General features: G+C 42.9%; 1 protein-coding gene across 4 annotated transcripts in view; it reads right to left on the reverse strand.

Annotated features, from left to right (window-relative positions):
- Positions 1 to 13,463, reverse strand: part of JPT2 (Jupiter microtubule associated homolog 2) — a 29,521-nt gene extending 16,058 nt beyond the window's left edge. Inside the window, exon 1 of one of the 4 annotated variants that reach the window (XM_090277300.1) lies at positions 13,366 to 13,463. In XM_090277300.1, the coding sequence (XP_090133426.1) occupies positions 13,366 to 13,409 (44 nt within the window). In that variant the 5' untranslated portion in view covers positions 13,410 to 13,463. The other 3 variants (XM_090277302.1, XM_090277301.1, XM_090277303.1) reach the window with 3 other exon arrangements.
- Between the last annotated feature and the right edge of the window lie 269 nt (positions 13,464 to 13,732).

The raw sequence follows: 13,732 nt of genomic DNA on the forward strand, positions 1-13,732 counted from the left end.
CCCTGACCAGGAATCAAGCCTGTGACCTTTTAGTTCGCAGGCCAGCACTCAACCCACTGAGCCACACCAGTCAGGGCTCCTTAAAGATTTAATGAAGAAATAAACACTACTTCACTTTGAGGGAAAAATGTTTCAAAACTAATCAATAATTAGATTAAACTAGAAAAGACTTAATAGGACTTTAGATCATGCACTTTGTTAGTGGATACGGTGAGGCCATCTGACTCCTGTATGCATTTATAACTCACAGAGCCCTGGTCACAGGTGACAGCCTGCACATTTTTCTTGACTGGCTACAGCAGGTCCAACATGCTTGGGTCTACAAAGCCATCTCTTTGAAAAAGAGAATGGAGACCTGCAATCTTCAGAACTGATCTGAATTTAACACCAAGTCCCATGCTTGCATGAGTTAAAATCCCCACTTTACTGACTTATTTGAAACAAGGCTCTTCTTTCAAACCCTCGAGATCCCACAAATTATCAGATCAGATTCAGGGTAGACTCATCTTGATTCAAAGCCCTCAGGACGCTTTCCTGACTCTCACATTCTACTTTCCTGGATCTCCCAAGCCTCCTCAGCTTCTTGCCCTTGCTTCATTCAGTTCAACATATTTGCTGAGCACCTATTGCTGGCAAGTCTGTGCCAGACTGCAGAAAGAAAGATGAATGAGACTTAAGGCCAGGATGGAGGCCTAGACAGACACAGTGCACCTCCCTCCACAACTAAGAAGGAATACAACTACCTCAAAACTAGACAACCAGAATTTCCAGAAAATCAAGCTTCACGGAAGTCCAACAAAGATATAAAAAAGAAATACTTATCCAGACAGGTAGGAGAGGTAGAGCCGGTGGGGAGAAGACAAGGTGTGGTGGTGGCAGCAGCGGCGGCAGTGGCAGGCCAGCAGAAAGCGCAGTCACATGTTTTAAAAAGTCAGGAGGGGCACCTGGAGTGTTCCCAGCACCAGACCAGACAGCACAGCTCAACAGTCCCAGCACTGGGGAAAATAAAGCCTCATTGCTTCTGACTGTGCAAACCAGTGGGGGTGGGGCGGAGGAAGAAACTGCCAATCTCTTAGCAGCGTCCGCTTGTTTAAAGGGCCCCCACAATCCTAGAATAGCCGCAGACCCACCCACTCTGGGAACCATGGCCAGGGCAACAGCTAGAGAGGCACCAGTCCCAGATGGAAGTGAGAGAAGTACCTGGAAAAGGGGCGAGTGCTGAGCAAGAGGCATTGTTCCCTCTCTGACCGCTCCTCCACATACAGCGCCACAACGTGGTGAAATGGGTCACCTGGTACTGACAAATACCTAAGCCTCTGCTCCTTACGCCATAACAGGTACGACAGTTCTATCTAAGACACAGAAGCAAACAAACACAGGAGTCTGTCAAGTTGAGGAGACAGAGAAGTATGGCCCAAAAGAGACTGGATCAAGGTTCTAGTGGGAGAACTAAGGGATGAGGAGATAGCCAACCTCACAGAGGAGGAGACAGACAACCTAACAGATGTAGAGTTCAAAACTCTGGGGATGAAAATGCTCACAGGCTTGATAGATACACCTGAGTACAGCAAACGCAGAAGGGAAGAAGTGAAGGCTATGCTAAGCAAAACGAAGGAAAATCCATACAAAATCAATGATGAAGGGAAGAAAACCAGGGTTCAAATCAATGATTTGGACCATAAGGAAGAAAAAAACAGTCAACCAGTACAGAATGAGAAAATAAGATTTGAAAAAAATGAAGAGAGGCTTAGGAACCTCTGGGACAACTTTAAACGTGCCAACATCCAAACCATAGGGGTTCCAGAAGGAGAAGAGGAAGAGCAAGAAATTGAAAACTTATGTGAGAAAATAATGAGGGAAAACTCCCCAAATCTGGTGAGGGAAATACACATACAAGCCCAGGAAGCAGAGAGGCCCAAACAAGCTAGACCCAAAAAGACCACACCAAGACACATCATAATTAAAATGCTAAAGGTTCGAGATAAAGAGAGAATCTTAAAAGCAGCCAGAGAAAAGCAGAGCCTTTCCTACAAAGAAGTGCCTATAAGACCATCAGCTGACTTCTCAAAAGAAACTTTGCAGGCAAGAAGGGGCTGGCAAGAAGTATTCAAGGTGATAAAAAGCAAGGACCTACAACCAAGATTACTCTACCCAGCAAAGCTATCCTTTAGAATGGAAGGGCAGATAAAGTGCTTCCCAGACAAGGTAAAGCTAGAGTTCATCATCACCAAGCCATTATTATATGAAATGCTGAAGGGACTTACTTAAGAAAAAGATGAAAATTATGAACATTAAAGTGACAACAAACTCACACCTATCAACAATTGAATCTAAAGAATAAAAACAAAATCCAACTAAGCACACCAGAATAGGAGCAAAATCACAGGTATAGGGATTTGGAGGGTTATCGGCTGGGAGGGGGAAGAGGGAGAAATGGGGAAATGGTGCAGGGACTAAGAAGCATTGAAGGCGAAAGTCACAAGCCCTCTGCCGGGGGGCCTGCAAGCGCCCACCCCCCCCGGCCAGGTGTCCTGTGACCTCAGCCTGCAAGAACTTGCAAACGAGTCTTGCCAGCACCAGCGGCTGCACGAGGCTCCTGATGGCTGAGTCACGGAATCCAGGGAACAAAGAGGGCTGAAGACCTAAGCCTCCTTTCCCATAGTGATAACAGGATAACAGGACCTTTGGACCCTTACTCGAACACAATTCTTGGAGGCCGGTTTACAAGTCTCTAAGAACAAAGAAGCTTGAAAATTAGTGTTTCCTCGCCCCCTAGCAACTATATTGGATGTGGAACAGACCCTTGGACCTTTGTAATTTACCGCTTTGCTCTGCAGCTCTATAGGTTAATATTTATCCCTCTTAGCGGGATCACGTAAGCCCTTTAGTTCCGTAGCTCTATAGGTTAATGTTTATTCCTTTTAGTGGGAAGAATGTTTGTTACCATGTAAGCCTTTTTAGTTTCTATTTAGTTTTACTTAAAAAAAATTTTTTTCTGCAACCCAATAAAAGGAACGGAGGGCCGTGAATAATTGCTGATGGCCTGAGCAAGCCACAGCCCTCCGTTCGTTGCTGGCCACTCATCCTGCTTGCTGGAATTATCTCCGCGTCTCTTTCCACAAACTTCACGCAACACCTGGCGCCTGGACCTAGGGACCCAAAGGTAAGAACCGGGAACAGGCAGGACCGAAAAGGAATTGGCTGCGCGGTTGTACGCAAAACTTTTCGGAAAAACGCATCGGAGTAATGGGGAATAATCCCTTAGTGAATGAGGGATATGTTAAGCTTTTAAAGTCTTCACTTAGAAGTTCAGGTTTACAGATAAAAAAGGGTACTTTAACAGATTTACTCCTGCAGGTCAGGAACCACTGTTATTGGTTTACTCCAGAGAAGAATCAGTTAAATTTAAAGGTGTGGAAACAAGTTGGTAAAGCTCTTAGAAGAGCTCATCAAACTGGTCATCCTATAGCAGGCAAAACATGGGTCACTTTTAACCAGGTGGCTGTAGCCTTATAGCCATTTCCATGGGACTTTGAGCTGCTTGGCAAGGAGGAGCAACCGCCTTCTCGAATGTATGATCAGCCCGAAATGGCTCAAAAGTCAGGAGGCGCGGCGGGGGGGAGGTTCCCACCGCAGGCGGGGGCCCAAATACCCGAGGGGTCGGCGGCGGTGCAACTCTGGACACGAGTGGGGCCCTTCCTGTGTATCGCCGGGCTGCTGCGGGGTCGCGGCCGCGCCCGGTGGAACCTGGCGGGTGTGCACGCGGGGACCGGGGGTGTGCGGTCGGCGGTGGCCTCGGGGCGCCCGTCCCCTCCGCGCCCTCGCCGGTTCCCCCCCACGCCCCACGCCCCTCACAGTGCCCCCCGGGCCGCAGTTCCGTGAGGCGCCTCACCTAGCAGCCGACTTAGAACTGGTGCAGCCCAGGGTTATCTAAAAAATAAAAGATTTTTGGTTGTTACAGCAACTGGTAAAAGGAACTAAATATCAAGTTAAGAAAAAATATCTTGTTAATTTAATATATTACTCAAATACTTAACTAATTCATGTTTCTCAATACTAAGAACTGAATTTTTGTCAGTCTATATTAATATTATATACCTTTTATTATCATTTTAAATAGTCAAATATCATTTCATAATATATATTCCTTAGTTGACAAAATTTCCAAAATTTAAAAGTTAAAAAACTTCCTTACAACCTTGAGGTATTTCAAAGGGCCCTTGAAATATCTCAGGAATTTATTATTTTCTTCTTATCAAAAAGAAGAAAACTCTAAACCAATCAGGCTTAATACATTTTAAAATACTTGGAAAGCTTTGTCAAGTAAGAAAATTTTACAAAAAAAATTCAAAAACAATCGGCTTTTGAGAATGCTAATGAAGACTGTAGAACAGTTCTTCGTCCTCTTAAACAAAACTTTCAAAATATTAGTCGGTTTATTCAGGCTTGTCAAAATATTAGCACAAAAAATTATAAAGCATCTCTCCTCGCCGCAGCCATCTCTACGGCTGCCGTCAAAGGTCAAAAAGAAATTAAATGCTTCGCTTGTGGAAAAAACAGGCCACCTTAGGAAAAAGTGCCGCAATAATCAAAAAGGAAACTAAATCTCCAAGAAAGAACTGTACTCGTTGCGGCAAGAGGAAACATTAGGCCTAAGACTGTAAATCTAAATTTAATAAGAATGGTAAATATATAGCACCCTCTGATCATCAGGGAAACTGGCAGCGGGGTGTGAGCTCCCGTGCCCCGAACCAAAACAGGAGACCCGAAGGCCCCAGCAATCCAAGGTTTTGGAGTCAGGGCAGTGCCGAGTCACAAATCTTTGCGCAGCCACAAGTGGGAGTGCAGGTCTGGACTTGGTCACCACCCAGCAATTCACTCTTAAAGAACAAGATCGCATTTATGTTGCTCCTACTGGAGTATGGGGACCTTTGCCTAAAGAATATGTAAGTTTAATAATTGGCCAATCTAGCCTTATTGTTAAGGGTATTATTACTCAACCAGGAGTTATTAACTCTAATTTTAATTAAGAAATCAAAGTTATGATACAAGCCACGGGCTATCATATCATACCTGCTAACACTCGCATAGCACAGCTTATATTTCTTCCTTATACTGTGCCTGCAACTCAAAATGTTAAAAAAGGAAACAAAGGCTTTGGCATTACTAATAATCAGTTTTTAGGCTGCCTCTATTAAATTACAAAAACCTCTTTTAGAAGTAAAAATTAAAAATAAAACATTTCAAGGACTATTAAATACTAAAGCTGACGTGTCCATCATATCTTTAGAACATTGGCATATTATTATAATTAATTTAAAGGACTGTTTCTTTACTATTCCCTTACAGCCGGAGGACCGTAAAAAATTTGGTTTTACTGTACTTTCTCTTAATAATCAAAAGCCTAATCAAAGGTATCAATGGAAAGTCCTTCCTCAAGGAATGTTAAATAGTCCTACTATGTGTCAATATTTTGTCAATCAACCTCTAGAAAAGCTTTGAAGCCAATTCCCTGAAGGAATGTACATACATTATATAGATGACATCTTGTTAGCACATCCCTCTGAAGCACAATTATTATGAATGTTTAAAGTAACTTGTGATTTGTGTGTTAAGTATGGCTTTCAAATAGCTCCTGGAAGAATTCAAAAAAAGAAGCCATGGAATTATTTAGGTCACCAAATAACAAAAAGTCATATAATACCTCAAAAAGTTAAAATTCGTAAGGACTCTCTTCAAACATTAAATGATTTTCAAAAATTACGAGGAGACATTAATTGGTTCCGTCCTTCTTTGGGAATTCCCACATATGCTTTTGAAAATATCTTTCGCACCCTCAAAGGTGACTCTGACTTAAACAGTCCCAAATCTTCAAAAAAAAAGGCTAAAAAGAAGCTTGAATTAATTAAGCAATGTTTTCAAAATAGTTAAATTGTATCCAGCAATTAACTAATTTAAAGCTTGTTGTTATCCATAGCATTCATTCTCTTACAGGAGTATTATGTCAAGCTGAAAATATTATTGCGTGGTTATTCTTACCACACAAATCAACTAAAAGACTTGAAACTTATCTTAATAAAATCATTCAAGTCATAATTCATGGCAAATTACATTTCAGGCAACTTTGTGGTCAAGACCCTAGTGAAATTATTGTTCTTTTTACAAATAAGGAAATTGCCTCTCACTGAATGTTATGTAAGAGGTGGCAAAATGCTTTTTCTAATTATTTGGGTAAAATTCACAATTCTTATCCTTTCTCCAAAAGGTTTCAGTTTTTAAAAAGAACTCAGTAAATACTTCCAAAATGTGTTGCTCTGCAGCCCATCTCTGAAGCAGAGCCGTACTTTACAAATGCCAATAAATTAGGCGTCGCTGAATATAGTAATTTAAAAAACAGTAAAACTATTCAAAGCCCTTATACTTCTGTGCAAAAGGCTGAATTGCTTGCCATTGTCATGCTGTTAACAAATGTTTTTTCAATTCCACTAAATATCATCACAAATTCTCAATATGCGGCTCATACTGTTCATACTCTTGAAACTGTAACCACTCCTCATAATGGTTCAGAACTTAATGTGCTTTTTTACAGCTCCAGTTTCTCCATAGGAAAAGACATCATCCAATTTATATAACCCACATTCGATCTCATACAGGTTTACCGGGACCTTTGTCTGCTGACAATGAACATGTCGATACGCTTGTTAGCTCCATTTTAAGTGCTCAGTCTGAGCATCAGCTACATTATACTAATGCCCGCCCACTTAAAAAACGGTATAATCTTACCTGGCAACAAGCGCGTCAAATTATTTGTAATCGCCCTATGTATCGAGTAATTAACCAACCTTCTTTACCAACAGGTGTTAATCCTAAAGGTTTAGTTCCTAACCAAATCTGGCAAATGAATGTTACTATTGTACCTAGTTTTGGAAAACTTAAATGTGTTCATCATTCCCTTAATACTTGCTCAAAATTCTCCTGGGCTACAGCTATGTCTTCTGAACGTTCTGAATGTGTTATTACACATCTACTTGAAGCATTTGCTGTAATTGGAAAACCAGAAACTATTAAAACAAATAATGCTCCTGCATATCTTTCTAAAAAATGTCAAAAAATTTTTTCTCAATGTAATATCAAGCACTTATTGAACAGCATAATCGAACTCTTAAAAAGCTTCTTAAAAAACAAAAAGGGGGGATATAGTATGGATTCCCCAAGGAAGAGAATTATGAATGCATTATTTACTTAAAATTTTTTAAATTTAGAAGATGATTCCCTCTCAGCAGCTCAAAGACACTGAATCGTGAGAACTGTGTCACCTTTAAATCAGCCTATTTTCTATTATGATGTATTAACCTCTAATTGGCTTCCAGTAACAGTTGTTCGATGGGGCCGAGGCTATGCTTACATTTCCACAGGCACACAGCAGTTTTGGATCCCTAATAAGCGCATTAAGCTGCGAAATGTCCCCCAGGAAGAGAGACCGAGAGGAGAATTGGCGGCGCCTGCCCGGACAGATGGAAAGAATGAAGCTGTTTAGGTGCTGGAAATCATTGTCTTAAACCAGCCATAGAAGCCTGGTTAACTATGCAAAATAAAACAGGTCTTTATGACAAAAAATTAATTTTACTTGCAGCAACGAGCTTTAAGGGTGTTATACAATCTAACAATAAATCTTATCCCCCTCCAGATATGCCACTATGTTCCATGCCAACTTTTCTCTCAATAACTGATTGGGTCCATTGTACGAGTTTTAATTAATAGTTCCTATGGAAGTTGTCATTTATTGGAGTCCTTATGGCTCCGTTCGTTTGGCAAAGACAAAAAGAACTTTAAGGTGAATTAGACATGGCAATGTAATATCCACTCTGACCAAAGAGACCATTATGTGGCACGGGGGTGGATTTGTGCCCCCCGAGCCTTATTTAAAAATTTTTATATTCAGCATCATTTATGGAAATTAAGTGCTGCATTCAATCCTGTAAATTTGTGGACTGGTCAATTAAACAACATAATAGTATTCATAATTTGACCATGACCAAAAATCTTACCCGCTATATTCAAGCTTGTGTTTGCATTTCCATATTTGCTATTAAAAGGACAAATTACCTGGAAACCTAATAGTGGGGAAATATTGTGTTATAATTGTACTTTACATACCTGTATTAACCATACTATAATTTTAACTCCTGAGGAAAGCATCTATATATTAAGGGCAAGAACTGAAGTTTGGATCCCAGTACAACTAGATCAACTCTGGCAGGACAGCCCTGCCTCTGGACTCTTGAAAAATGGCTGAACGACTATCATGCAGAAGCAAACGCTTCGCTGGACTTCTCATTGCTATAATAATGGGACTAATAGCTATTACTGCTACTGCAGCTATGCTGGGGTAGCACTTCACCATTCTGTGCAGACGGCTGATTTCGTTAGGACCTGGCACCAGAATTCTAAACAACTTTGGACTGCTCAGCATCAAATTGATACTGAAATGCAATCTGAATTAGCTAATCTAAACCAAGCTGTTATTTTGTTAGGTAATCAATTACAAAGTGTAAAAAGGCAATAGTCGTTGAAATGTGATTGGAATCAATCTACTTATTGTATTACTTCTGTTCCTTATAATGAAACTGAATTTCCTTGGGAAGTGGTTAAAAAGCATTTGTTAAATCATGGTAATTTAACTCAGCATATTATTTCTCTCCAGACTAAAATACATAGTACCTTCGAAAAGCATTTAGAACAACTGTCTGGACAAAGCGTTTTTGAAAATGTTATGACAGGCATTGAACGCATAAATCCTATTAACTATATTGAAGGATTTATAGAATCACATGCTGGATTTCTAATTTTCCTTACTCTATTGCTTGTCCTATTGATTGTGATTTGTAAGCGCATTAGAAAAATGGGAAAAGGCTAATGCCACTACTCCAGCAATTTTTTTGGTCATGCACCACAAGATGTCTGTAAAACAAAAAGGGGGAAATGTAGGCGAAAGTCACAAGCCCTCTGTCGGGGGCCTGCAAGCGGACCCCCCACCCCCCACCCAGGTGTCCTGTGACCTCAGCCTGCAAGAACTTGCAAACGAGTCTTGCCAGCGGCTGCACGTGGCTCCTGATGGCTGAGTCACGGAATCCAGGGAACAAAGAGGGCTGAAGACCTAAGCTTCCTTTCCCATAGTGATAACAGGATATGGTGCAGACCTTTGGACCCTTACTCGCACACGATTCTTGGGGGCCGGTTTACAAGTCTCTAAGAACAAAGAAGCTTGAAAATTAGTGTTTCCTCGCCCCCTAGCAACTATATCGGATGTGGAACAGACCCTTGGACCTTTGTAATTTACCGCTTTGCTCTGTAGCTCTATAGGTTAATGTTTATCCCTCTTAGTGGGATCATTTAAGCCTTTAGTTCTGTAGCTCTATAGGTTAATGTTTATTCCTTTTAGTGGGAAGAATGTTTGTTACCATGTAAGCCTTTTTAGTTTCTATTTAGTTTTACTTAAAAAAAATTTTTTTCTGCAACCCAATAAAAAACGGAGGGCCATGAATAATTGCTGATGGCCTGAGCAAGCCACAGCCTTCTGTTCGTTGCTGGCCACTCATCCTGCTTGCTGGAATTATCTCTGCATCTCTTTCCACAAACTTCACGCAACAAAGCATAATTGGTAGGGACAAAATAGACGGGGAGGTTAAGAATAATATAGGAAAGGGTGAAGCCAAAGAACTTATATGCACGATCCATGGACTTAACTAAGGGGGGGCGGAATTGCTGGAAGGAAGGGGGTTATTGGGCAGAGGGGAGCAAAAGGAAAAAAAATTGGCACTACTGAACAAACATAACCAATAAAACATACTTAAAAAGAAAAAAAAATAATAAAGTAAGCTGAATGAGAGCAAGTCCTTGGCCTAGAGAATCTTCAAGTTTACTGGGAAAACTAGAGCTGGGCATAGGTGGTTTCATTGTTCCTGGACTGATGCGACAGAAGCACTGAATGTTACTGGAACTCCAAAGGCATCCTTGGAGGAGAGGCCCAAACTCAGTCTACGGTCTTAGTGAGCAAAGAGCACTTTCAGGGCATAGGCGGTAAATCATAGCTATTTGAAATGATAGCATGCTGATTTGGAGTGGTGGAAATACAGTGCTTATTCTATGTTCTCTCTACTTTTCTGAATTTTACTTTAGTTTGAAAACAAGGTAAGAAAAGACTAATGGTGCCAAGAACGCTGTGGCAGATTCCTGTGCATAATAGCCAAGCAACCATTTCCAACACAAAGGCAGGGTCCACAGCCACATGCAACAGTAACACAAATTGTACAGCCTGCCTCAACAGGGTCTCAAATAAATTGGACAGACTCAAACAGACATCCCAGTAAAAACAGAACCACAACAATGATGTAATGTGGCTCTACTATCAGTTATCACTATGACACTAGTTTGGGGGAGGAAGTGGGAATACTAGTGAACAGTCATTTTGGGGATGAAACCACATTGTAGGGCTGCTTCCAAATTATTTTTTTATTTCATTATATTTCAACAAAGATATTAAAAATACAAGAGAAACTAAGGGGTATGTGACAAGAATAAAAGCACACACAGCTCAGGGACTATGTATGGCACAAGCAGAGAAAATGAGACTTAGGGGTGGGTCTCCATGCTCCTGACCCTCCACAAAATTGTCCCTGTGTCAGAAAAGCTTCTGGGGATTGGTCAGGTTTGGAGAGAAGCAGTGAAACAGACTTGGATTAAATTCTTTACAAAAAGCCCTGGCTGGGCTGCTCATTTAGTTGGAGCATCATCCTTGTACACCAAAAGGTTGTGGGTTCAAGCCCTGGTCAAGGCACATATCTAGGTTGTGGGTTCAGTCCCTGGTTGGGGTGTGTACAGGAGTCAACTGATTGATGTTTTTCTCTCTCTCTCAAATCAAAAACATATCCTTGGGTGAGGATTAAAAAAAAAATTCACTTACAGCTTAAAGAAATAACCTTAGATTAATGATGGCTAAAGCAAAATACTTTTATAGTTCAAAATCTCTTTTACACAAAACAATCAAGAAAATGAAAGATACAGGTCTAAGAAGACCTTGCTGGGTGATTCTACACCCACTACCTGGTTCCCTTCCTCCACAGCCAATTAAAAGTGTGTAAACCCTACAATGCCTGTCTAGCTAGCTAATCAAGTCCTTTAAGAAGGCAGTCAAAGGCAAAGCTTCAAACAGATCCCAAGCAGAAGCTTCCAATTACATGTAATCATCCAATTATGAAGACTGCTTTTCCTTCTTCAAAGTCCTGAAAGACTTTTCTCCTTCTCATAATACCCTCTCCAAAAATGAATCTCCCTAAGAAGTGTGGACTACTACATTTGAGCAACAGCTCTGAAGCTAATTACTGTAGCTTGACAAAGTCAGCACAACAGCAGTGTTACTATGGCGTTTACAGTATTCGCAAACTCAACCAACACTTCCTGGGCACCCAGTGTCAGGCAGTGTAAACAATGAGGGAAAGTACTTAATGGACACAACTGGGAAAGTGCTGGGAAGAGGCTGGTGTGGGTGGTGCAGAACAGTAGTAACCAGGCAACAGAAACTCAATTCATCCTGAACACTTCCAGGGGAAACTTGTGGCCCCCTATCAGTATAGATTTAGATGCAAATAATTAGTCATTGTTCCATGGGTTAATAACTAGTTAATTCTTCAGGTGCTTTAATGAATACTAACCTGATGCCACCAAATTTAAAGGTTTTTAAGCAAGTTCAAACAATTCCTTTATTTAGTATCTAGTATACAGTATTATGTCAACAGCCCTCACACACACTGTCTCTTCTACAAAAGAGCTCAAAAAAAGAAAACTCTTGGGCATCTGAAGACCCAGAACTCAACAGTGCAAGCAGGCTCCCCAGTGGTATGACAGACCTTGCCAGCTGTGGCAACTCTAATTTATCTTACTTTCAATACACAGAAGCACTTTAAAGTTAAAAGGAGAGCGTGCTCTTTTTCGTGGTTGGCTGCTTCAGGATATAGCTGAGTATCACCTTCCCAACCACTGAGTGCCAGAAACTCATCTAAGTGGCCGTTTATGAGAAGTTTATGGCCACCGAAGTTGCTACTGACACTGGGTGAAGAATGGAAGGGTTATGTGGTTCATATCAGTGGTGGGAACGACAAACAAGGTTTTCCCCACGGAGCAGGGTGTCTTGACCCATGGTTGTGTCCTGGTACAGATCAAGGAGAACTGGAGAGTGAAAGCGCAAATCTGTTTGGGGTTGCATGGTGGATGCCAATCTCAGTGTTCTCAACTTGGTCATTGTAAAAAAAAAAAGAGAAAGATATTCCTGGTCTCACTGATATTGCTGTGTCTCATCGCCTGGAGCCCAAAAGATCAGAACCTGCAAACTTTTCAACTTCTCTAAAGATGATGTCTGCCAACATGTTGTGAGAAAACCCCTAAACAAAGAAGGTAAGAAACCTAGGATCAAAGCACTTAAGACTCCACGTGTCCTGCAACATACTGAGAAAAATAAGGAAGAGGCTGCAGGATATGCTAAACTTCTGGCTAAGAGAATGAAGGAGGCCAAAGAAAAGCACCAGAAACAGTATGCTGTCCTCTTTGAGTCTGTACCTTTAAGTCTGAGTCCAGTAAAAAATGAGGTTTTCTAAGAGTAACAAATAAGGAAGGAAGGAAGGAAGGAAGGAAGGAAGGAAGGAAGGAAGGAAGGAAAAAAGAAAAGAAGGGAGGGAGGGAGGGTGCTGTGGTGTGCAATGGAATCTCCGTTTCTATTACCTGTAAGGCGGCCTGATTCACCATGAGCAACGCAGGGAGGGCAGTGCCTTGCCTACTTCCTGGGCTGCGGGATTAGGGAAGGGCACCAACTACATCCCAGGGGTGTAGGATGAGGGCAGGGCACAGCTTGGCTCCTGGGCTGGAGACTTACCACCCAGGGCTGCAGGGTTGGGGGAGGGCTCCACCTGGCTACACAGGGCTTCGAAATTAGGGGAGGGCTCTACAGGGCTGCGAGATTAAGGGAGGACTTCAGGATGGCGACCTTCACCGGGGCCGTCCACTAGCGCGTAAGGCGCCAACACAGGCTCCAGGAGGGTGCCCCGCAGCCCCCCCCCCCAACACCCGCCTTGTCCAGGCTCCCGGAACTGCCCGTCCCGAAATAGCAGACCCATCGGCCCACATCTCTCGGGCGTGCTATGGACGAAAAATGCGGAGAGGCGCACCTCGAGCCCTCAGCGGAGACGCTGGCAGGCGCGGGAGCTCATCCGCTTGTACGCCCATCTCTCCGACGCGGAAGCAGAGGCCGTGACTCTGTGAGGTCACCCGCCAGCCTACCCGCCGGCCGCGCCCGCACCCACGCCCGCGCTGCACCTGGAGCCGGATCGGCCGCCCTCGCCCTCCGAAATATGGAACATGTCTCCCGTTTCTCGGCGCCTCCTCGCCTGCTGCGCTGTGGTTCCCGCCAGGCTCCGCGCAGCTCGCCACGCCCGCCAGCGCTTATTGGACAACGCCGACACCAGTCACGCCGCCGCACCCTATCACGGCACCAGGCTCCATCCCCGCCCCAAGACCCCAAGGCTTGTAGAGAGCCACGCTCACAGTCGATTGGTAGGAGCAAGTGCCACTGACGGAGTCAGGCGTTGGCATTGGACAGGAGGCCGATAGAGGCGGGCTGCTCTTGAGGTAAACTGGGCCACGACGTATGTCCGAGCACCTAGCGGCCTGGCCTGAGGCCGCG

The sequence above is a fragment of the Furipterus horrens genome, unplaced genomic scaffold (assembly GCF_987537825.1).
Source record: "Furipterus horrens unplaced genomic scaffold, mFurHor1.1.pri manual_scaffold_5, whole genome shotgun sequence".
NCBI classification, from domain to species: Eukaryota; Metazoa; Chordata; class Mammalia; order Chiroptera; family Furipteridae; genus Furipterus; species Furipterus horrens.